The 23130-nt window shown below is 45.3% G+C and overlaps 4 protein-coding genes across 4 annotated transcripts; 3 read left to right on the plus strand and 1 right to left on the minus strand.

The window, feature by feature from the left end:
• Positions 1–156: 156 nt before the first annotated feature.
• Positions 157–1905, plus strand: Arc42 (Activator-recruited cofactor subunit 42). The gene is made up of 3 exons (XM_017168559.3): positions 157–326; positions 421–630; positions 689–1905. The coding sequence occupies exons 1-3, from the start codon at positions 293–295 to the stop codon at positions 1660–1662; spliced, it is 1218 nt and encodes a 405-aa protein (XP_017024048.1). The 5' UTR covers positions 157–292; the 3' UTR covers positions 1663–1905.
• A 91-nt stretch (positions 1906–1996) lies between these two features.
• Ask1 (apoptotic signal-regulating kinase 1) lies at positions 1997–8053 on the plus strand. Its single transcript, XM_017170076.3, has 10 exons — positions 1997–2334; positions 2453–2647; positions 3064–3239; positions 3316–4213; positions 4276–4614; positions 4676–5478; positions 5542–5688; positions 6165–7070; positions 7133–7408; positions 7463–8053. Exons 1-10 carry the CDS (start codon positions 2215–2217, stop codon positions 7698–7700), a joined length of 4098 nt encoding a protein of 1365 aa, XP_017025565.1. The 5' UTR covers positions 1997–2214; the 3' UTR covers positions 7701–8053.
• A 1025-nt stretch (positions 8054–9078) lies between these two features.
• ninaE (neither inactivation nor afterpotential E) lies at positions 9079–11021 on the minus strand. Its single transcript, XM_017170216.3, has 5 exons — positions 10833–11021; positions 10196–10756; positions 9895–10042; positions 9558–9835; positions 9079–9492 (listed from the first exon to the last, which is right to left on the minus strand). Exons 1-5 carry the CDS (start codon positions 10838–10840, stop codon positions 9366–9368), a joined length of 1122 nt encoding a protein of 373 aa, XP_017025705.1. The 5' UTR covers positions 10841–11021; the 3' UTR covers positions 9079–9365.
• A 3010-nt stretch (positions 11022–14031) lies between these two features.
• On the plus strand, positions 14032–22056 carry LOC108078311 (uncharacterized). Its single transcript, XM_017172317.3, has 9 exons — positions 14032–14464; positions 15519–17071; positions 17142–17269; positions 20341–20429; positions 20489–20722; positions 20781–21051; positions 21110–21559; positions 21624–21782; positions 21842–22056. The coding sequence occupies exons 2-9, from the start codon at positions 15748–15750 to the stop codon at positions 21905–21907; spliced, it is 2721 nt and encodes a 906-aa protein (XP_017027806.1). The 5' UTR covers positions 14032–14464; positions 15519–15747; the 3' UTR covers positions 21908–22056.
• Positions 22057–23130: the final 1074 nt, after the last annotated feature.

The following is a 23130-nucleotide window of genomic DNA, read 5'->3' on the forward strand; positions in this document are numbered from 1 at the left end:
AAATTAAATGTAAATAAAAAGAACAAATTTATAAATCATTTGTACAACTAATTTAATTAGAAGGTGAATGAGATATTTTATAAATTAATATGATTTTTGTTGTTTTTGTATAAAATACCAATACAAACCGTATGTGTCACATACCACTTGTTACACAGCCGGTGCCCACATCTGGCCACACTACATATTTGTAATATTTTTTTAATTAGCGAATAATTTTTAGCACTCGTTTTAATCCAGTTTTTATGCAATATATCTAAGCAATTTAAGTTTTATCTTATTCACATCCACCATGCAGTCCGTGCTAACCCGCTCGCTGAGTATTGGTAAGACATTGTAACCAGTGGACTTTGATCCCCGCAGCCACAAAGCGTATTTTTATATGCAAGATCCTTGCTCTGATATGGGAGTGCTGTTCAGCCCGCAGATCGTTAAATGTACGCCAGATTGCATCCCTTTCGGCACTGCCGGACACTCATCAGATGCTTCAGAAGACCTGCCGGGACTTTGCCAACTGTGAGCTAAGTGGAAATGCGGCGAAATTCGATCGGGAACACCTGTATCCGGAGAAGCAAATACGCCAGATGGGCGAGCTAGGCGTAATGGCAGTGGCAATACCCGAGGAGTTGGGTAAAGAGGGCTTAACCCATCAATACATTCCACCTATAATCGTATTCCTTCTCAAAAGGTGGCACCGGTCTGGATTATGTGGCCTATGCCATTGCCATGGAGGAGATCTCTCGCGGTTGTGCCTCCGCTGGCGTCATCATGTCGGTGAACAACTCCCTCTACTTGGGGCCACTGCTCTCATTTGGAAACGACGCCCAGAAGGAAGCCTACATCACACCCTTTACAGCCGGCGAGCGCGTGGGTTGCTTTGCCCTGTCGGAGCCTGGAAACGGATCCGACGCCGGAGCTGCGTCCACTATAGCCACCGACAAGGGTGACCACTTTGTACTGAATGGAACAAAGGCGTGGATTACAAACGCCTTCGAGGCTGAGGCGGCAATTGTATTCGCCACCACCAACAAGCAGCTGAAGCACAAGGGCATCTCCGCTTTCATAGTTCCCAAGGGTACCAAAGGCTTTTCGTTGGGCAAGAAGGAGGATAAGCTTGGCATCAGGGGATCTTCTACTTGCCAGCTCATCTTTGAAGATTGCGCGGTACCCAAGGAGAACATGCTGGGTGAGCCTGGATTCGGTTTCAAGATAGCCATGCAGACTCTAGACGCCGGACGCATAGGAATCGCCGGACAGGCCCTCGGCATTGGTCAGGCGGCCCTGGAACTCGCTGTGGACTACGCCCAGAAGCGACAGGCCTTCGGAAAGCCCATCTCCAAGCTGCAATCAATTCAGCAGAAGATTGCAGACATGTCGTTGGCCATGGAGTCCGCACGTCTGCTTACGTGGCGCGCTGCCTGGCTAAAGGACAACAAGCAACCATATACCAAGGAGGCCGCCATGGCTAAACTGGCGGCCTCCGAGGCTGCCACAATGTGCTCGCACCAGTGCATTCAAATTCTGGGCGGAATGGGCTACGTGACGGATATGGCCGCCGAAAGGCATTACCGGGACGCTCGCATCACAGAGATCTACGAGGGCACCTCCGAGATCCAGAGGTTGGTAATCGCGGGCTCAATTCTCAAGGAGTACGCAAGTTAAAACACGAGTTTTTACCTAGTATTAGGAGAAAAGTTTTTGCGATAAATATAAATCTTTTTGAAAAAATTATAGTTTTTGGATTGAAAAGATATTTTTATAATGCGTGGAATAGAAATTGTTAAAAATCGTATGTTTTTGCAGGTCATAAATTAATAATAAATAAATTAAGTTATATATGCTTGTTTAGTTATTTATATTTTTTAACGGTAAAAATATGAAAATACACATTTTTAAATTTGCGGTCATAGTTTGTTTTAGTATATTCTTCGCAGTTGGTGGTATATTTTAACCAACCTGAACGCTGGCCACACTACGCGCTGTCCAGCGCATTTATTTCTAGATTTCCTTATTTATTGATATAATTTTACGTTGCGCGGCAATTATCGCGATGCAATTGCAGCAAGTATGTGGTAATGAAACTGTTTACCACTAAGGTGCGCGCGTTCACCGACCAGAAAGTGCGCTAAGTGCCCGAAATCCGTCCAAAAACAGTGCGAAGCGAGCAGAGTGCCAGGAATAGCTGCGGGCAGATCGAATCGGATTGGAATAGCCATGGATGTGGTGTGTGTAATCGATACCGCCGTGGGCGATCATTTGGAGGACCGTATCTGTGCGCTGGAGGAGGTCAAGCAGGCGGTGCAGGCAGCGGGTGCCAATTTTCAGCGGGTCCAGGTGCGAGTGGTTATACAATTTTGGCATTCCGTATACATATTGGTGTGCGGGGGCAGTAGCCTGCGATCTGAAATCCTAAATTCGACCACTTCCCCAACTCCCGACTCTCCCGTTGCAGTTCGAGCGCCTCGACTTTGGGGAGACGAATGTGCTGGAGACCTTCTACAACGCGGATGTGGCCGTCATCGATCTGAGCATCCTCACGCAGCAGCGGCCGCTGTCCTACCACTACGGCGTGCGGGAGAGCTTCGGGATGAAGGAGAACATCCTCATCTACAACGACGTCGAGTCCAAGCAGACACTCAGTCTCAAGGTGCGTGTTGCCCTGTTATTTACCTCTCCCGGCGTGTCCGTCCGCCTGGGAGATCCGCAAACATCTTAAGGCGTGATCGGTTCGTTTTCCGATAAGATAAATGCCCAGCGAGGTGTGTGTTTGCGCTTACCTTTGAAACGGTAGCCAAGTCGTGACTCCCTGCTGTTGCTGCCGCCGCTGCTGATCTTTCTATTTCCGCCGAAAGACTCGTTATTTTTGTTTTGGCCGCGGCAATAAAACAACAAAAGCGAAGGCTCCAACAATAACAATAACAAATGCGAGCGCGCCCACGCAAACACTCAAAGAGGCACGCACACACACACCCACTCCAACGCTGTGTGGGCCTGCATTCACAGTGGCGGCCATAAAAATGACCACACTTCACACATTTGCTGATCCCCTCCTCTCCGTTCCAGCTCTCCTGTGCCAACTACTTGTTTCTCAGCTATAAATTGAATGCGGAGACCAATTCCTGCCATCTGACCAACCAGGTCAACAACAACAACAACAAGGAGTCCTTGGCCGAGGGACGAGTGCCCACGCTGCAGTGGCGTCTCAAGCGAAAGCTGCAGGATGTGGAGATCCAATCAAAGTGAGTGCATTTCCCATGGCCCAGACATCCACTAGGTCATCCAATGACAATATAAATCCCTCCCTATATTCCACAGAGCACACATGCGTGAGAAATTTCTCAGCGACATGCGAGCGGCAAGGGATACGTATGCCACCAACGGTGCCAAGCTACAGAGCATCCTCCACGAGATGCGAAAGCGACTGGATGATCCTCATGTCCTGTCCGGGGAAGTGGTGCACAGCTTTATGTGTTCGCTGAGGGACGTCCAAGACTACGACGCAATGGTGCGACTGGTGAATGACCTGAAGAACATCCCGAACACCCGTAAGTATGTGGAGACGGGCAACATGAGTTTTCTGTACGCGTTCGCCCTGAACCGCCGGAACCGGAAGGGCGACAGGGAGAAAGCCCTCGAGTCCTCGCTCAAGGCGCTGGAGAAGAAGGAGAATCACTTCCCGGACATGCTCTGCCTTTGCGGACGCATCTACAAGGACATCTTCGTGGAGTCTGACTACACGGACGCCACCAGTCTGGCGCAGGCCATCAAGTGGTACCGCCAGAGCTTCGAGGTGCAGCCGAACGAGTATGCGGGTATTAATTTGGCCACGCTGCTGGTAATCGAGGGAAAGGAGTTCAGCAACACGGAAGAGCTGCAGCATATTGGCATGACCCTGAACAATCTGATCGGCAAGAAGGGGAGCCTGTCCTCGCTGAGCGAATATTGGGACGTTGCCACCTTCTTCGAGATCTCTGTCCTGGCAAAGGACTATGCCAAGGCGATTCAGGCGGCCGAGTGCATGTTCAAGCTGAAGCCGCCCAACTGGTACCTCAAGTCCACAATCGGCAACATATCGCTCATCCACCGGTTCCGCAAGCAGCCCGAGGAACGTCTGCCTGCCATCGAGGAGCAGGTCTTTCAGTTCTGGATGGACTTCTTCCTGGAGGCCACCAACACGGAGGAAGTGAAAAACAGCATTCGGTTCCCCATCCTGGTAAATATCCATATCTGACCTGCAACTGATCGCAACTGAACGGAAATATTTTTAATCGACAGATTCTCGAGCCGCAAAAGATCTACATGCCCAGTTACGTAACGATAAACATGGATGCCGATGAGAAATCCATACAGATCGTAAACATCTGCTTGGCCCACACAAAGAATGGGTGCAAGCGGCTGCACGACTTCCTGTTCGTGGCCTCAAAGATCAAATCCGTGAGTCTCTACAAACGGGACGACCGCTGCGCCTACCTGTATGTGCATCACAACTCGGACGACTTTCAAATATACTTCCCCTCGACCGAGTGCCGGCAGAAGTTCTACGACCTGATCCTGGAGATGACCGCCGATCAGGTGGTATTCGTCAACCTCAGCAACGATGAGGCGCAAATCGAGGTTGGTAATCACACCCCAGTCTGTGTACGAAAGGAGTTTAACCCATTGTCCTTCATGGCAGTACGAGTATGACTACGATGATCAGAACCGTAAGATGGTTCTGGGAAAGGGCACGTACGGAACCGTGTACGCCGCCCGCGACAACCAGACGCAGGTGCGAATTGCCATAAAGGAAGTCCCGGAGAAGAACTCCCAGGACGTGCAGCCCCTGCACGAGGAGATCAAACTGCACTCCCAGCTGCGGCACCGAAACATCGTTCGGTATCTGGGCTCGCGATCGGAGGACGGCTTCTTCAAGATCTTCATGGAGCAGGTGCCGGGAGGCTCGCTGTCCGACCTGCTGGAGACCAAGTGGGGTCCGCTCAAGGACAACGAGTCCACCATGGCCTTCTACTCCAAGCAGATCCTCGAGGGCCTCAAGTACCTGCACGAGCAGGACATCGTGCATCGCGACATCAAGGGCGACAACGTGCTGGTTAACACGTACAGCGGCGTGGTCAAGATCTCCGACTTTGGCACCTCCAAGCGGCTGGCCCGCATTAATCCCATGACGGAAACGTTCACAGGCACTCTGCAGTACATGGCGCCGGAGGTTATCGATCAGGGCGTGCGAGGCTACGGTCCTGCAGCCGACATATGGTCTTTTGGCTGCACCAATGTGGAAATGGCCACCGGCAAGCCGCCGTTCATCGAGCTGGGCTGCGCCCAGGCGGCCATGTTCAAGGTTGGCTATTACAAGAAGCACCCCAACATACCCGAGGAGCTGTCACCCAACGCCAAGAATTTCATCCTTCGCTGTTTCGCCATCAGCGTGCTAGACCGCCCCTCCGCCTCGCAGCTGCTTGACGATCCCTTTCTTGCAGAGTAAGTTTCTGGCAGCCCTTCCCCCTCTGTCATCTCTTTAAATCTATTTTCTGACGCATTCAGTAAACAACGCAAGTTGCGTCCGGTTTTGCCTATCAATACGGAGTTTGGACGCAGCATTTCCGTGCCCGCCGATCGCTTGGTCCACAAAACGACACCTCCGCTGAGTTACAACACCACCTGTAACACTCCCACAACGCCGGAATTGGAGTAAGTTTGTTTATGTTTTTACTTTTATACCCTTGCAGGGTATGATAATTTCAGTCAGAAGTTTGCAAGGCAGTGAAAGACATTTCCGATCCTATAAAGTATATATATTCTTGATCAGCATCAACAGATGTGAGTCGATCTAGCCATGTCCGTCTGTCCGTTTCTATATATATTTATATCTATATATCTCCTTTTAGTTTTAGATCGATTGTTAATGATCCAATTAGAAACTGCAATGGTATACAAACTTCGGCGTGCCTTTCTTGTTAGTGTCTTGTATTACAATCGCATGCAACTATCATTAGTACATATATTGATTGGTGTTATCACTCAACAGCCCTATTAGCGATAAGCCAAGGGCGCACTTAAGTTTGAAAGTCAGGAGGGCAGCATGCCACCGATTCGAATAAATATTGATTGTAAATCAGACTTTAAGGGAGTGTCGCTTAAAATCCCGCTTACACTCTTTATTCCAGCATTACTCACACCTCCTCAGTGGACATTGACGAGCTGCCCAGCAACCAGTTCCTGCTGGAGCGGCGCAACTCCTCTGGCTTTCTGCTCTCGCCCGAGATCGAGCCAACCACGCCGTCCCTGCGCACGAGCATCAGTGAAACGAGTGAGACTGACGGATTCTATCGGCTGAAGAAGGATTCCCAGCGCAGGACCACGCTGTCCAAGGTGCTGGCCCTCGATGAATCCAAGATTTGCGACATTTGGCTCAAGAAGGTGGACGCCGATCAGAATTCAATTGCTATTAGGAAGAGCGACCTCGAGGTGCTGATCCGGGGCCTGCGGGATTACATCATGAACGAGAACGAGAAGCACTTGGAGGCAACTATCAATGAGCTGAAGCAGAAGTTAAACAACGACGCCGTTGCCCTGGACCATCTTCATCTGGCCCTGTACTCCTTTCAGGACGCGGTGGTCTGCGTGCTGCGGTTCCACTGTATCAAGCCGCACTGGATGTTTGCCCTCGATAATCTCGTCAAGCGGGCCGTCCAGGCGGCGGTCACTATTTTCTCTCCCGAGCTGGGCGCCAATCTGGCGGACAAGGATCTGTCCGGCAACGATGACGAAAGCGTGCACAACAGCTTGATGCAGCAGGGCTCTACTGACAGTCAGGAGAAGCAACAGCAGAGCCTGGAGAAGGTGCTGCCCACAAGTAGCACAGGAGGCGGCGTCGGCTTGATGCCAGCAGAGTCCGGAGGCGACGCCCTGAGCACTTCGGTGGAATGTGTTCGCATTCTGAGGGACATCCGGGATCATCAGCAAAAGCTGCAGCGCCAGCTGATTGAGCAGCAGCGACAGAGCATGAGGGCCCTGCACAACATCAGCCAAGAGCTGGCGCACATATACATGGGCGGGAGGAAGAGGTTAAGGTGAGTTGGCCTAATGATACCTACTTAAGACTTCCGACCAGCTTTCGATTCCTATTGCCCAGGCGGACCATCAACGGGTTCAACAAAAAGTGCCATAGAATGAGTCCCAGTGTGGGCGGAATCTCCGGTGTCCGCCCGCCCTCAGCGGGCAATCCACGGAGGCAGCAGCTAAACAAGCACAACTTTGGTCTGCACGAGGTAGACGAGCAGTTGGAGCAGTGGCTGACCCAGCAGGACATAGACGAGTTCTCAAAGACGCTCATCCTGAATGAAGGTTTCACGTTTGAGGATTTCATCTACAACATGGAGAAGCTGGACCTCATGAGGCTGGGACTGCGGTACGATGACCACTTGTACATAGACGTGCACCCATTTTAAACATTTACTTACAGCGTTGGCATTGAAGTGCGCCTGTGGAAACTCATCATACAGGAGCGGGCCTGCACCTCATCCGACTGCGTGGACAGTCCGGCTAGCACGTACCACAAGCCCATCGGCGGCAACTGCTCCCTGGCGCTGATCGACAGCAATAACACGTTACCATCGCCCACAACTACGACTCCCGGAACGCCAGGCATTAAAACGAAGATCAAAAAGAGCGAAAGCGAATACGATTCCTGCAGCGAGTGACCGCTGGATTGTTGTGCCTTAACAGATACTACTGATGCGGATTAATTGTTGTAATTAATGTTGTCTATGTGCTACTAACAGCTGCGAAGCTCAGTGAGCTTCCTAGCCACCCTGGGGTGGAACTCTTCGGTTAGTCTGACTTGCGGCTGGTCCAACTCGGAGTTGCGCAGGCCGTGGGTCTGTTTGCCGAGCGTTTTGCCATTGCATGTTAATTTATCAAACAAAATGGAATTTAAGTGCCTTTAATTTAAAAAAAAAAAAAAACTGAAACAGAAAATACATTGTGAAGTGCTTTACAAGAACTAACTTAAAATTATTTCTATGAAAATGCATATAATGAGTTGTTTACAGAAGTGAGATTGAGCTTACTTTGAGTACATTTTTATTTTGTGGTGTTGCCTCCAGGAAGTTGGGTTATTGGAAGTATTTTCAGACCGACTAGGACCCAAACGTCCAACGCCTTCAAACAAAAGAAACTCAAGCTGCCAGAGTTGATTACATTCCATGCGTAAAATGTGAATGCCGGCAGTGCCAGGCAGAGAAACTTGCTGACTCATAAGTCAGGGCCTTGTGCACCACTGATCTAAGTAGATATTTTCATTAAGAGGAAAATTTTCGTTTAAATAAATCGCCCCCCTGACTTACATATGTATGTACTTAATGTGTTTTACAGGATTTTTCGATATTCGATATCATTAGAAAACTACATCATTGAAAAGACGTGCTCTTCAGAGTAGCTTACACCTGCAATAATTGTTTCTTTTGCATTTTTTTCGAAACCACATTTTTTCAACTGGTCTATTCGATTTCTTGAAAACGTCTGACCGATTGTAAAATTTATAGAATATGTTCAGCATACATACATACATGCAGACATCGCATTAACTAGGATCTTTTGGATGGTCTAAGTAGTTTTTTTACACTGCAAAATAGACAAAAAGGGCGTTGGAAATGTGTTTGGAAATTTTAAATTCAAAGTGGAGCCACTGGAAAAAAGGTAGTGCCATGGTCAACAAGAATCTGGGGAACTGGGTGGGCCGATGTATGCGGACATCACATGAACTAGGATATTTAAAAAATATTCAAACATACAAATTGGAGCCACTTAAATTTTTTTTTTTTAAATCAAACTATTTTACAGTATAAAAAAACTACTTGACCTATCCTAGTCTATGCGATGTTCGCATGTATGCTGTACATATTCAGCAAATTGTAGGACAATCGGTTAAGTCGTTTTTGAGAAATCGTGTTGACCAGTTGGAATAACGTAGTTTCGAAACAAACTCAAATCATTGCAGGAATAAGCTGCTCTGAAGAGCATGCGATTTATGCAACTCAACTCCTAAACTTCATAAATTTAAATAAAAAACATTTCCAATAACTTTTCTAGTTCGTTTGCATTTATTTTGTTTTTTTTTTTTTTGTTAAGCTTTTGTTGTCTTTAACTGACATTGCAGAAGTTTTAATTATTGAGTTTACATTTTTGTTATGTAAGAAATTTGCATAAATTTTTGTTCATTGTTATTGTTGTTATTGATGTTATTCGAAAGCGTTTCGTTCTGTTGCTGCAGTTGTTCTTGCCGTTGTTGTTGTTTTTGTTGCTGTTGTAAGAAGTTAGATGTTGTTGTTGTTGTTGTTGCTGTTCTGGTTGTTGCGCCACAGGATTTATGCCTTGGACTCGGCCTCGCTGGCGGTGGCCTGAGACTGGGCATCGCTGGACTTGCCATCGTCGACCTTGCCGAACACGCAGCAAGGGCACTTTTCCTTGAGGGCCAAGCGGTATTTGGGATGGCTACATGGGAAGGAGAAAGGAATCTGTCATGGACTGGTGGAATATATTTGAATAGATCCACCCACCTGATGCCATATACAATGGGATTGTAGCAGGCGGCCGACTTGGCGAAGCAAGCTCCCCAGATGGTGTTCAGCGGTGTGAGGCCCTCAAACTTGAACAGGCCCATGCAGTTGATGACCAGGTATGGAGTCCACGCCATGAACCACAAGGTGATGGTGACCAGGGCGACCTTGGCCAGCTTGCCCTCGGCGCTCTTCTCGGCATCCTCAGAGGAGCGGAGGGACTTGACATTCATCTTCTTGGCCTGCTCACGCATGGCCTTCTCGTGGGCGGATACAGCCTAAGGAGGGAAGTGGGGATATATAGCCCCTTTCAAGTGGAAAATCCAAAGCTACTTACAGCAATGATGAACCAGTAGGAATAGCAGATCAGGAACAGCGGAATATAGTAGACGAAGATCGAGTAGAAGATCAGGTATGAGCGTGGATTCCAATCGCGCTCCAAGTAGTCAATACCGCACGATGTCAGATTACCCTCCGGCACGTACCTGTGACACAATTAAGATATGATTATCAGAAATTGGTTGTTAGCAAGCCTTTGAGGAATACTCTTAACTGCTTCCGACTATTTTCTACGGGGTCTTCTTTGTTTTAGAAATTCTCTTTAATATACAACTAAAAGCTCTTTCGAGGACACTCACCTACTCCAGCCGAAGGCGGGCGCCAGGCACCAAATGCTCGACATGAACCAGATGTAGGCTATCTTGCCCAGGGCCAATGGAATGGTCATCGGCCGGCCGGCCATGCCCTTGACAATCACTTGGTAGCGGTCCAGAGAGATCATGCACATGGACCAGATGGAGCTGCAGCCGAAGGCCGAGCCCAGTCCGGCATAGATGTCGCACATCATTGGGCCGAGCACCCAGGTCTCGAAATACAGATTGATGCCCATCATGGGCGTATTGGTGATCATGATACCGAAGTCGGAGATGGCCAGATTGATGACCAGCAGGTTAGCGGGCGTGCGCAACGACTTGGTGGTGGCGAATATGTAGATCACCACGCCATTTCCGCACCAGGAAATCATGCCGATCATGATCATGTAGGCTGTAAGGATCTTGGCCCAAATGGGGTCCATGGCGGGGAACTGGTTCCAGTACGGGCTGATAAGGTGGGCCATATCGGGGGTGACCTTGTCCACCACCGATCCATTGGACAGGGGGGCAAAGTGTGGCCCCAGTTGCGCGGCTGCTACTGCAAAGCTGCAGCATTGGACCAAAAAGTTCAAAAATTTTAAATGAATTACTTCCAGCGGATTGAACGATCGTCTAGCCGTACCTCTCCATTGTGTTTTAGGTTCCTGGCTGCGTCACTATATCCCGCCTATATCACACTTTCTACATAAAAAGCTGCAAATTCACTAATAATATTTCAAACACTTTTTACATAAAGGATGCCTGAGTTCTGAATATTTCACTGGGGCGGACTATTCGCGGCGATTGGTCGTTGGAAACCTGCATCGCCTGCATTTCAGGCCCTGGCTTTTATAGTTTCTCCCGCCAGCGCAGAGCCTCTGCAGTTCAAATTCAATTAGCCAAAAATATACAAAAGTATAATGCACACGAGTGCGAGTGGAAGGTGTGCGGAGGAAAGTGTCGACGGACGGCTTTTGGCTTATAACCATAATAGCCATAACAAAGTGCGGCTATCGCAATGGGCCAATGTCAATAGTTAAGTTCTTGCCGATGCCACATTTCAAAGGCTTCCGAGAACGGCTCTGGCCGAGCTTTAGTTCTGCCTGACATTGCGACGAAAAGGGGGGCGTGGAAAGTAGCATATTTAATATGTCAATGTTCAATATCATTATTAATAAAATGGGCAAACGAAGAAAAGGAAAGCAGCAGAAAGACGGCCAAGGTGGTCCTACAGTGCGTATGCGCAATTAAGCATACGCAGCGTGTGCGTGTTGAAGAGGAAATGCTGCTGCGCATGCTGATGAACCCCTGATTGTTTTATAAGCTATTAAATAATCTCTTTAAATGCCCAAAAATGAAATCGCTAGGTGAGGGTCTAAGCTGCTTATGGATTTTGCCAAAGCGATCGATCTATTCGCACCTCCATTGTCAAACGAATTTTCCACCCATGTGATTGGGGCTTATGTGCAAGAGTACAAGGGTATATTCGTGAAACAATGTTATATTCAGGAAACGTTTGTAAACTTTTTTATACATAAACCACTAATTGTGGTTACAATAAAATTAGTTTACAATTAATTTAGATTTGTCTTAAGAAATATACATACATATATGTATAAAGAAATATTAAGTAAATAAAATTAGAAAGAGCTTAGTACCAGGTATTCTATGGTCGAGCCATTGGCCTTAAGATCACTTTTGTCTCTATTTTTGTGTGTGTAGGCGCTTGCATTTATTTTTTGTCAATCCCACTTTGGCATAAAAGCCTTTTGTTCGCTTCGTGCGACCGCTCAACACGTTGGCTGAATTGGGTCAAGTTTTAGGCTAATCCAGCTGGCCGGGATGTCACGCTTAATGCCCAGTCCTAATATGGAACTTAACCGAAATAACTGTCACTTCATGTGACAGCCGACACATGTTAGGCTTGGCAGATCTTTCGGTTTAAATCAATTACATACATATATACCGCAAAACAATACAAAAAAGCTGGTAATAAAATGTATAAAGTTAGACGGCAAATACCTACAAAAAATTGCTAAAGCGCAAAACCGGAAGCTGGGCTCCGATCATCATCGTCATTATGATCATTATGGTCGCTATCGGCGTCATCGTTAGCCGCACTTGCGGTTCCTATATGTCTGATGTGTGGGTGTGTGGGCTTTGCGTGTGAAATTGTTTAAAAAAAAATAGTATTCAAAACATGAATAGCATTTGAATTTATTCCACATATTCGGGTTTCTTTAGACAAAACGAAAAGTCACCCGCCCACCTGCTAAATAACATAAACATAGCGAACCTACAAAATGGGTACAGCAACAAATGAAATCGAAGAAAACAGCAAATAAAGCGACGGCTGACTGCAACAAACATTGCGAGGAGGATGGAGGAGAAGCACAAGACAATCATTTAGCATTAGCAAATAAGCGAGATAAACGCTTCGATCCGTAGCTGTTGTTGTTTTCCTGTTCAATGAGGCAGACGAAACTGAAACTGGAGAAGAACGAGTGATTTTGGGTGACGGTTTGAATGCCCTACAGGTGCAACCGAAATCAATAAGTTTTGGAATCCCCTTTAATGTAGACCAAAACTATGCTACATTATTTAACCCCTTTAAGGGATTTCAAAGTCCTAGTAGTCCAAGAACGTATATGTGAAGATGGAGCTGAAATGAATGTAACCTTATTTATTTATTTATAAGCCAAGAATATTAAGGGGTATTATTATAAATTAAGTATTTGTGGGTTTCAAAATCCCATTCATGTGATATTTTCAAATTTGACTCTGGGGTAACATCTAGGTAACCCTTGCTTTCTTTCCAATTCGCACGCTTTGTCAAAGCTGCCATGTGAACCATGACTCCCAGCCTCCAGGGCACAGTGTATAATTAACAAACACCTATGATTTGATTTTTGTATTTTCTATGTTCGACAATGGATCGGCGCTTGCCAGTGTGCGTCTGTCTGTGTGTGTGAGTGGGTAAACGACGGCAAGTGTTCTGCCGGCGTCGCTGCTTCTGGCGCTGCGTCGTCGTGTGGGGGTAAGTGAGAGAACGTGCAGAGCGGAGCAGCTGCTCAAAGAACGCCAAAAGTAATGAGCGCATCGCTCTCTCACTCAATCGGATAGTGCTGGCACCCTAGTCATTAGTTGACATTTATCAGTTATTTTGAAAGTGAAGGTGCCTGCAAGTAAATGTATATGGTTTGTCAATTTTCATTGCATACTCTAAAAATTGAACTATTACCGGTACCCTTCAGGGAAACACTCGTCAATTTATGCGAGGGATAATCCTGTAATGGCGGTTGATGGCTAACTTCATACTTCGTGTCGAAGTAATACGATTAAAAAATAAATTAAAACATTTTTAATTTAATGTACATTTTTTTGTTGCGACAATCTTCATTTTTGCTCCATACTCGCGATTTGTTTTTGCAATCACTCTCTCTCTCCGGAGAGAGAAACATTTTTGACAACTCTTTAAGGACAAAGTTAGTACGAAAACATTACCGTTAGTTAAGAAAGCCACTACATACACATTGCTGCTTTAAAGGGTCTCAACACGATATCCTTGGTCCCTAAAAGTCGTAAAATCTATAGTTCCCCGTAGCTGGATTAGTTTCCTGATAGTCCCCAAAATATGACGGCATCACTGATCGCAGGTCGCGAGTGTGTGGGAGCGCTCGTTCTTGGTGGCCGCGAGTGTCATTAGCGTAGTTGCAGCAGCAGCAGCAACAGCTGAGATCACCTCGCACTGGCAAGCACTCTCACTCACTCATCCGTTCGGTCGCTCGTTCGCTCTCAGCACGGCTCATATCGGATCGGAGGCTGATGTTATTTTCAGCGGCTGAAGATTTACAGTAACAACACGGATCCAAGCAGCAGCGCGTGCACCGCTATCCGCTCAGATATACGAATTCCGCCTTCGGATCTCCGGTTTTTGAGGGCTGCTCCGCTCCGTTCTGATCTGTTTGCTGTTAATTTTAGACTCGCCAAGCGGAAGCTTGCCAGAGTTTTCCAAAATATTCAACGGGACGGCCGCCGCGTGTGTTTTCCTGTTCGGTCATCGTCATCATTGCGAATTTCACCCCAAAAAATGCGAAAAGTGTCGTGCCGCGAAAATTCCTATTAACCTCTGCTCGGCACGGGTTGGTTAATTAATTAATGACGGAATCTCTCGGTGTCTCGGCAAGCCGTTGTCGTCAGCACGCGCGCCTCCGGGCCTAAATGCAATTAAAACATTAATAAAGGCAGACAAATATCAGAACTATACATACATATGTACGTCATAAGCACCACCACAGCCACATGCAGACACACACCCCGCGGCATATGTAAAGTGCACTGGGTGTGTGTGTGTGTGTGCAGCAACTACTTCGAAATTTATTTTCGAATAAATAGTACAAAGTTGAAGAAGCAGCAGTCGCAGTGGCAGCCGCAAACGCAGCTCCCGGTCTCATCCCGTCGGGCATTTCCCAGCATCCACGATCTCGCGTCTCCCATCCCCACGTAAAAACGGCGAAATAGTACAAAACACCGCCCCAACGGCATCGATGCAGCAGCGGTCAAGCTAGTAGAAGCGTCAATTTAATTCGTATTATCTTGCCCATGGATTACTCATCCCAGTTTCTTTAGAAAATGATGTTTGTCTAAATGTTTACCGCAGCTATTTTTCAAATTAACATTCAATTTGCCTTATAAACTTTTTTTCTTAAGGTTTATTAGCAGCCTTTCAGCTAAATCATACTGAATTCCTTCTTTAATAAAACTTAGCAGATTCTTAACGATGTTATAAAGTTAAATAGATAGCAACTAGAACTCTTATTAATTAGGAAAGTCACGTGGGAAGTCGCCTAAAAACATCCCCATCTCCTTATTCTTTCGACCACCGTTGTCCTATCTTACGCAGGCACAGTGGGCTGCACTTAGACTCAATTACCTCAATTGATTAATTTTTGCTGTTTGTTCAACCAAACCCAAATGAATTGAAGAGATCATTAAACGTGACGCGATATTTGCTCACGAGCTAAAGAGCTAAAGGTGTGAGGCCTTTATTAATCAAACGACATTATAATTGTTTTTGACAGCTGTCCCCGTGTATCCACTATAAATTGACCTGAAACCACTGTGCCCGCCGTGTGTACGCGTCTTACGTACGTCCGAGAGTATCTGCTCGATATTCTGCTGATGCGATGCCTGGTCCCGATCCCGTATCCGTGTATACTTTCGTGGGGTGCGTGTCTGTGTGTATGTTTCGGATTCGGCGGCGTCTGAAATAAACGAAATAGGAAATTTTGGTATTTTCTTTTATATAAATAGATTTCGCCATACGCAGTCTCTACCGAGGAAAGTTGAAAACGCTGAAAATGTGAAAAGTGAATGAAACGCATGTGAGTCTCGAGCACAACGCAACAAAGCAAATTAAATACAGAACGAATTAAGAATCCAATAAATTATTGAAATGAAAATGTGAGGAGTGAAAATGTGATTTCCGAAAACGACTCTGAAAGAGACGCGACAACTTACTAGTGACACACACAGAGCTTTAGAGATACTACAACAAAATGCAGGCCAATTCGAGCACCACCACGACAACCACGACCACCAAGACCAAGAAGCTTAGCAGCGGATCGGCGGGCAACGTGATCAGTTCCGTGGCGGTGACGAGTGCCATCAAGACGACCACCACGACTCGCAAGCCAGCGGGGTCTGGAGCGGGCGCCAGTCCCAAGTTATCCCCCAAGTCACCTGGTTCCAGTGCGTCCGTCCCCGTCTCCGACATTGACTCTAATGCGGAGATCGCGGAGCTGTCAAAAAAGATCAACGAGCATGCAGACGCCATCTATCACACGTGGAAGAGCCGCGGCATCCCGCCACCGGAACTGCTGCAACTGTACACGAATGCCGGAGGCACCGGGGACTTGTCCGACGTGGCCTCTCCCACGGCGGACACCGAGGGTCTGAAAAAGATGGTCACCAGCTTCGTGAACAAGGACAAGGAGCAGCGAGGGAAAACCAATAGCCTGAAGAAGTCTGAAATCACATCAAATGGCAAGGTGAAAAAGGCATCTGCTCCTGCGACCTCCAGCTACACAGCCGTCCCAGAACCAGTCCTACAGTCGCCAAAGAAAGTGGCCGCTGTCTCCGCCAGCAAAGCCTTGCCCGATGTAAATCTCAACTACGATATTAACCTGCACCTGGACGTGAACAATCTCTCGCAGCAGCAGACGCACAACCTGCTTAAGATCAGCGAGCTGATCCAGCAGCAGAAGGACTCACCGGCGGCTACGGCCACCGCCAAGAAGCGCCAAAGCAGTAAGGCCGTTGCCACCAACATCAGCAATTCCCTGGGCAGCAGCAGCCAAAAGTTAGCAACTTCCGAGCAGCCCACCAAGAAACAGAGCAAGGCCGGCATCAACGGCAGCAGGAGCGCGAGCGGGCCAGTGGCTGTTAGCATAGATGTAGTGGATGCTCCCGCCACGAGAGCGGTGGCTGTAGCCAACAGCAGCAACAGCACCGCAGTGAGTGATAAAGGCAGCGAGCCAGCGACCACAAGTCGCAAGTCAAGCAAAACCAAAGAAAACAGTGCCGAAGGCAAGCCGGCAACCAAAGAGAAGCCAACGGCAACAGGAACAACTGCAGCATCAGCAGCAGTTGTAGCCACACGCAAGTCAACAAGTCGCAGCGCCACTGATAACGCCGGCCACACGGCCGCCAACGCAGCAGCAACATCAGCAACATCGACACCAGCAGCAGCAGCATCACCAACATCAGCAACATCGATGGATGCAACGCCAGCAACATCGGGCAGCACAACGATGCCAACGTTGAATAAAGTCAAACCGACGAGCGGGGCGCGGGCGGCCCTCGCCAATGGCCAGGACAAAAGTAATATAACCGAATCCCCCCCATCCTAAACGTGCCCACACTCCAGGCGTTCCGTTCCGTCTACTTCCAGTTAACCTCCTCACCCGCGGCTCCGTGGCCGAGCGCGTGCTCATGTTTGAGAAGTGCCCGGATGTGCGGCACTCGTTTCTGAACATCAAGCGCCCGCAGGCGGACACTGCGCCCAAGAGTCTCCTCAAGGTGAGTGTTGTTCAATGGAGAATTTGACGGGAATTCGCACCCGTTTGCAGGTTGATAATCGTGTGCTCGGGGGTGTTATCTAACAGTTGAAAATGCCAGAAGACACTGTGAAAACGGCACTACCCCTCTGCCCATCGCCTCATCCCCTCATCTTCCCGCCGAAGATCGAGCAATTGCAATTGCACATTTGTTTTCGTTCGGCTCTTTGTGGGCCGCTGTTATCGGTGCGAGTGCGCTGCATCATTGATTGATTTAAGGTTACCCCAAGACGCCACGAGACGAGAAACGCTTGCCAAATGGCTGGTGAAAATCGGTGGCGGCAGATAGCTATAATGGCTATTCAGCACCTAGTGAGAGTGAAACGGGGTAGCCACTCGAGGCAGATTCCATTCGGAATCTGATTCACAAGCTTAGCTTTAAAGGATCGATAATCTAAACAAAATTAATGCAAGGTAGCAGAAAAGTTGTAGTAAACATTGAATTTACTTTGAGAAACTTGATCGAATTCGATTCCAGACTGACACAATACTATCCTTTTTTTCTTATTTTATTGTTTGTATATTTATTTCGGTTATTTGTTTATTCGAAAACTCTTCAGTTTGTGCAAATTTAAAGGCATATAAAATTTATTAAATCGGATAATTATGTCTTGAAAAAAAAATCTTGTTATTTAAGAATATGAATTATTTAAAAAATGATTTAGATGATTAAAATGATTAGATTTTTAAATTAAAAGCAAATAATGTTTCTATTAAATCATGAAAATATGAATGAATTTTTGAAAATTTTAGCGTTTATTTTTATAATAATATTTTTCCAATATTAAATTGAATGTATTGTGAGACTTAAGTATTCCTAAAACAAATTGAATTTAATTTAATAACAAGAAAGGAGCAAAATTCGAATACCCGAGGTTTGAATACCATTGCAGTTTGCAATTGTATCAGGGGCCCAATTGGAAATCGAGAATAACTGAGCTGAAAATACATTATCTTTTGTTCTTTTTTATTAGGTTAACAAACCGCTATTTGGAGTTAAATTATAATTTTTAATTTTTATTTCTAACAATTAAAATTAGTTAAATATTATCTTTACCAATATTTCGAATAACTTTTTTTTAATAAATAAGGTTTTAATAGCGAATCAAGACATTGAACATTTTTAGCAATCAGAACCTTTTTGGCCTTTAAATTCCATCGAGAAGACTTAAAAATGCGCATTGCAGAAACTTTATAAAAATAATTTTATAAGAATTTTCTTTTGAGAAATCTTTTTTTTTTTAATTTAAGACCGAAGTCAAAAAAAAAATAATTTAATTCGGGGATCATTTCTGTTATTGTTTTAATCAGCTTATTTAATTTAATGTTTAAAGTAAAACTTATTTTTAATGTTTACAATTTTACAATTTAAAAAATTTTAAAATAGTAAAGTATATTTTTGAGGCGGCCAATATTGAGTATAATGAAGAGTGAACAGCACCTTTATTGAAATCGTGAAATAATAGTATTAATGAATTCAACAAAAAGCTATCTTCTAAAATGTGTTCTGACGGCGATCAGGAGAACCTGTTGACTACTCAGCTTCTTTCGTGCGGGGCTTAGTCGGCGGCATTTATAGTGGACTCACTTACCCACATCGAGTGCCCCTTGTGTAGTATGCATATTTTCGTATATAAACAATCAAATCAAGCATTTACGATCAGTGCGCGATCGTGCTAAAGCAAAATATCGGAGGGAGGAGGAAAAAACAACAAAAATGAGGCGAGCAAACACAAAACCGAATTCAATACAACAAAACAACACATGATCATCATCACTTTCAGCGATTCGAAATGCAATTTGTTGCTTTTGTTGGTTTTGTGCTGATTGTTGCTACGGTTGGGGTTTTTTATTTTGAGTAGATTTGTTTAATTACTTAATTACATGTGCGGGCGGGCATGGCATATTCCGTTTTTTATTCTATGAATGACTTACCGAAACAAAAAATCTCTTCGCCTCCTGAACTTTACTTTACTACGATTGCTTGGGAAATTCCTCACTTGGTCTCTGATCAAAGCAAACAGAACTGCTAAAAATACAGTCCTCGGAGAAACACCAAAAACTATTTTTGCAATTAAGTTCTTAGGCAGGCACAGACATGAGTTGAGCAGCATTCAGCCCGCGTTCGATTCTCAAGTGTTTTTCGTGCTCTTTGCCTTTGTCTATAAATTAGGCAACAATGCGTATGCGTAATATTTGACTATAAACGATGTGTAGCCGGGCGTATACGTAATGGGCGTAGATGCCAATGAATTGTTTGCCTTTTGGTTGGAGGGGGAGTGGTAAGCTTGCCGATGTGGTGATGGTCGTCAGAGAAGATTAATATTTATGTCGTCGTTGACAGTTTTAAAATCATGAATGGCCGTGCGTGGATTAAAGTCCGTTTAGATCTGAGGATTAGGTGCAGAAAAATATGAAACTAGATATATAATTGAAACATTGTTAATTGTTTTACTCCATTATATTTCACGGTCATTCGGTATGAAATGTTAACATGCAATAAGGCGCCCCCGCAGAAGGATTTATACTTTCTTTATTTTATCTTTCAAATAAAATGTATTGCCCAAGATGTCTTGCTTCCGCCTCCGCCTTTTCCTCCTTTAATTTTATGCAATTTTTCCATGAACTCACAGACCATGTACTGGCCAAAAATTCGCAACATAAAAATCCCACGGGCCCAATATGTTTCCATTATTTACCAAAGCGAAAAGTTAATTTAAACAAATACTTTTTTGCTGCTATTGCTCCGCCGGCCACTCACCGCTTAAATTAGGCAACAATTCGTTGGTGTTTATTTGAATGGCAAACATTTAATAATAAATTCAAAGGTAAAGGGCGAACATACGTCGATATGGGCGTGGCTGTCTGCGGCTTTGTGGCCGAGAGTGAGAAAAAGTTTCCGCGAAAACGTAAACAAAAGAACATTTTTCGAGAATAAATTGCAAATTTTATTGAGTGGCGCTTTGGCAGCCACAACAAGCGAATGTAAACAGTTAGTGAGGGATATTAATTTTGCCTCATATTTGTCGACAGGTCAAGCTGCACGCCACTCCGCCGCCGCCGCCGGAACAGAATCTGCTTCAGAAGGAGATCCGCTCTACAAAGAGCGTCTACATACCTAGGTGAGAGGATCCGAGCGTCCCAGTGAAATCTCATTTCTGATTACTTAATTCCCTGACAGGTTCTACTTTCCCCATGGCAAACCACAGCCCACGATCGCCATGGAGCGGGTGATTCGTGGCATTCTTTCCGCATTCGACAGCTTTCCCAACAACCAGGTGACCAAGGATGAGCTGCCCCGCATCCTAAAGATCTGCGGCCTGCCCTTCTACTGGCGCCTGCCGGTAATGGTCTTCTGCCAGTCGACCAGCACGGGTCTTGTCGAGCGCCAGCGGTTCGTCGAGTTCTGGAAACAGTAAGCTCTAATCCTTCCTCGAATATTCCTCATCTTACTTTATTTTTGTTACTTTCAGAATGAACGTGTATTGCCATGAGGCGGCCTCGAGATTCGTGTACATTTTGTCGCGTGGCCAGAGATTCCGCTCATACATCGTGCCCGAGGATCTGGTGCCAATGGTGCAGGATGTGGTGGACACACACCCCGGCCTGGCGTTTCTCAAGGAGGCCACCGAGTTCCATTCCAGATACGTGCACACGGTAATCGCGCGCATTTTCTATTCGGTGAACCGCAGTTGGAGCGGCAAGATCACAATATCCGAGCTGAAGCGGTCCGATCTTCTGGAGGTGAGCTACACACTCTGACCGACTTTTAAATCCCCATACTCAGCCCTACCGTCCACAGATGATTAGCCTGCTGGAGGAGGAGGAGGACATCAACCAGATAATGGCCTTCTTCAGCTACGAGCACTTCTACGTGATCTACTGCAAGTTCTGGGAGCTTGACAAGGATCATGACCTTCTGATCAGCCAGGAGGATCTTGCAAAGCACAGTGACCACGCTTTATCCACGCGCATCGTGGAGCGGATCTTTTCGGGCTGTGTAACGCGCAGCGATAACAAAAAGGCTCCGGAGGACGAGGCAAAGATGTCCTATACAGACTTCGTGTGGTTCATCCTGTCCGAGGAGGACAAGCGCACACCGACGGCCATCGAGTACTGGTTCCGCTGCATGGACGTGGACGGCGATGGGGTGCTCTCCATGTACGAGCTGGAGTACTTCTACGAGGAGCAGCAGCAACGGATGGAGGGTATAGGCATCGAATGCCTGCCTTTCGAGGACTGTCTTTGCCAAGTGAGGATCACTCTTAATCTTCCGTTTGGGGTCCTTTATTAAATTAATATGTTCTTTTCTGCAGATGCTGGACATGATTAAGCCGGCGAATCGCGACTGCATCACGTTGGGCGATCTGAAGCGGTGCAAAATGACGCACGTATTCTTTGATACCTTCTTCAACCTGGAGAAGTATCTGGATCACGAACAACGGGATCCATTCGCCTCACAGCGTGACGAATATGTTAGTGTCCCCGGTATCCCCAGCTGTGGTGTTTCTTTAATAGTTTCTTCTACTTACAGACCTCCGACTGGGATCGGTTTGCGGCACAGGAGTACGAGCTGCTCATTTCAGAGGAGAACGATTGAGGGCCGTCAAAAGATATTTATTAACTTACAAATTTTTATACAAATTTATACACTACGAAATGAAAAAGAAACAGAAAAACAAACAAAAACAAGGAACTACTTTTAGTCCATATGTGCAATAAATTCAGATTATTTATTATGAGTTCTGCAGATTTAGTTGAATTTTAATGATGAATAAAATAAAAGTAATTAAAAATAAAGCCTTTAAGATTTGTCTATAAAACTTGTCGTACTTACTTGGGATTATAAAAACAAGAAAGGAAGCTAATTTCGGCACGTAAAAGTTTGTATACCCTTGCAGATTGCAATGGGATCATTAAGAATCGATCCGTTCTGGTTAAATAATTATAAATAAAAAAGAAATGTTGAAACAAATGTTGTATATTTATACATAGCATACAATAATTTGGGATTGATATTTATATTTCAAATTTAAATGCTGAAAATGTATGGTTACAGTATGACAGTTACAGTTTTACACTCGCAGCTTTACATTTTTCTGTACATTCTGCCGATCGTTTCTATGGTAGCTATGTGATATAATCATCGTATTTTCATAAAATTAAAACCGAAATTCTAAAATAATAAAAAATTGCAATATCTCAAAAATTATGAAAATATATAATATTAAAAAACAGCCTAGTTCTAATTTTTATACCCTTGCAGGGTATTATAATTTCAGTCAGAAGTTTGCAACGCACTGAAGGACACGTTTCCGACCCTATAAAGTATATATATTCTTGATCAGCATCAACAGCCGATTCGATCTAGCCATGTCCGTCTGTCCGTTTCTACGCAGACTAGTCCCTCAGTTTTAAAAGTATCTGAATGAAACTTTGCATATAGTCTTCTATATACTCTCACTGCTATATATGTCGGAACGGGCCGGATCGGACGACTATATCATATAGCTGCCATACAAATGTTCGATAAATTTTTAGAAAAATAATTATAACTTTGCTGTTTTTAAGCATTTTTGCACCGTTTTTTAGATATGACCATTTTATAATATTTCAGAATTTTGGTAAAAATTTTATGAAAATCGGACGACTATATGATATAGCTGCCATAGGAACGATCGGGAAATTATTAGGAAAAAAATTATTGCTTCCTTGTTTTTCAACGTTTTTTCATCTACTTCGGGATATAAGCTTATTTTATTATTCTAAAATTTTGGTATAAATTTTATAAAAATCGGACAAATATATCATATAGCTGCCATA

The sequence above is a fragment of the Drosophila kikkawai genome, chromosome 3R, assembly GCF_030179895.1.
Source record: "Drosophila kikkawai strain 14028-0561.14 chromosome 3R, DkikHiC1v2, whole genome shotgun sequence".
NCBI lineage: Eukaryota > Metazoa > Arthropoda > Insecta > Diptera > Drosophilidae > Drosophila > Drosophila kikkawai.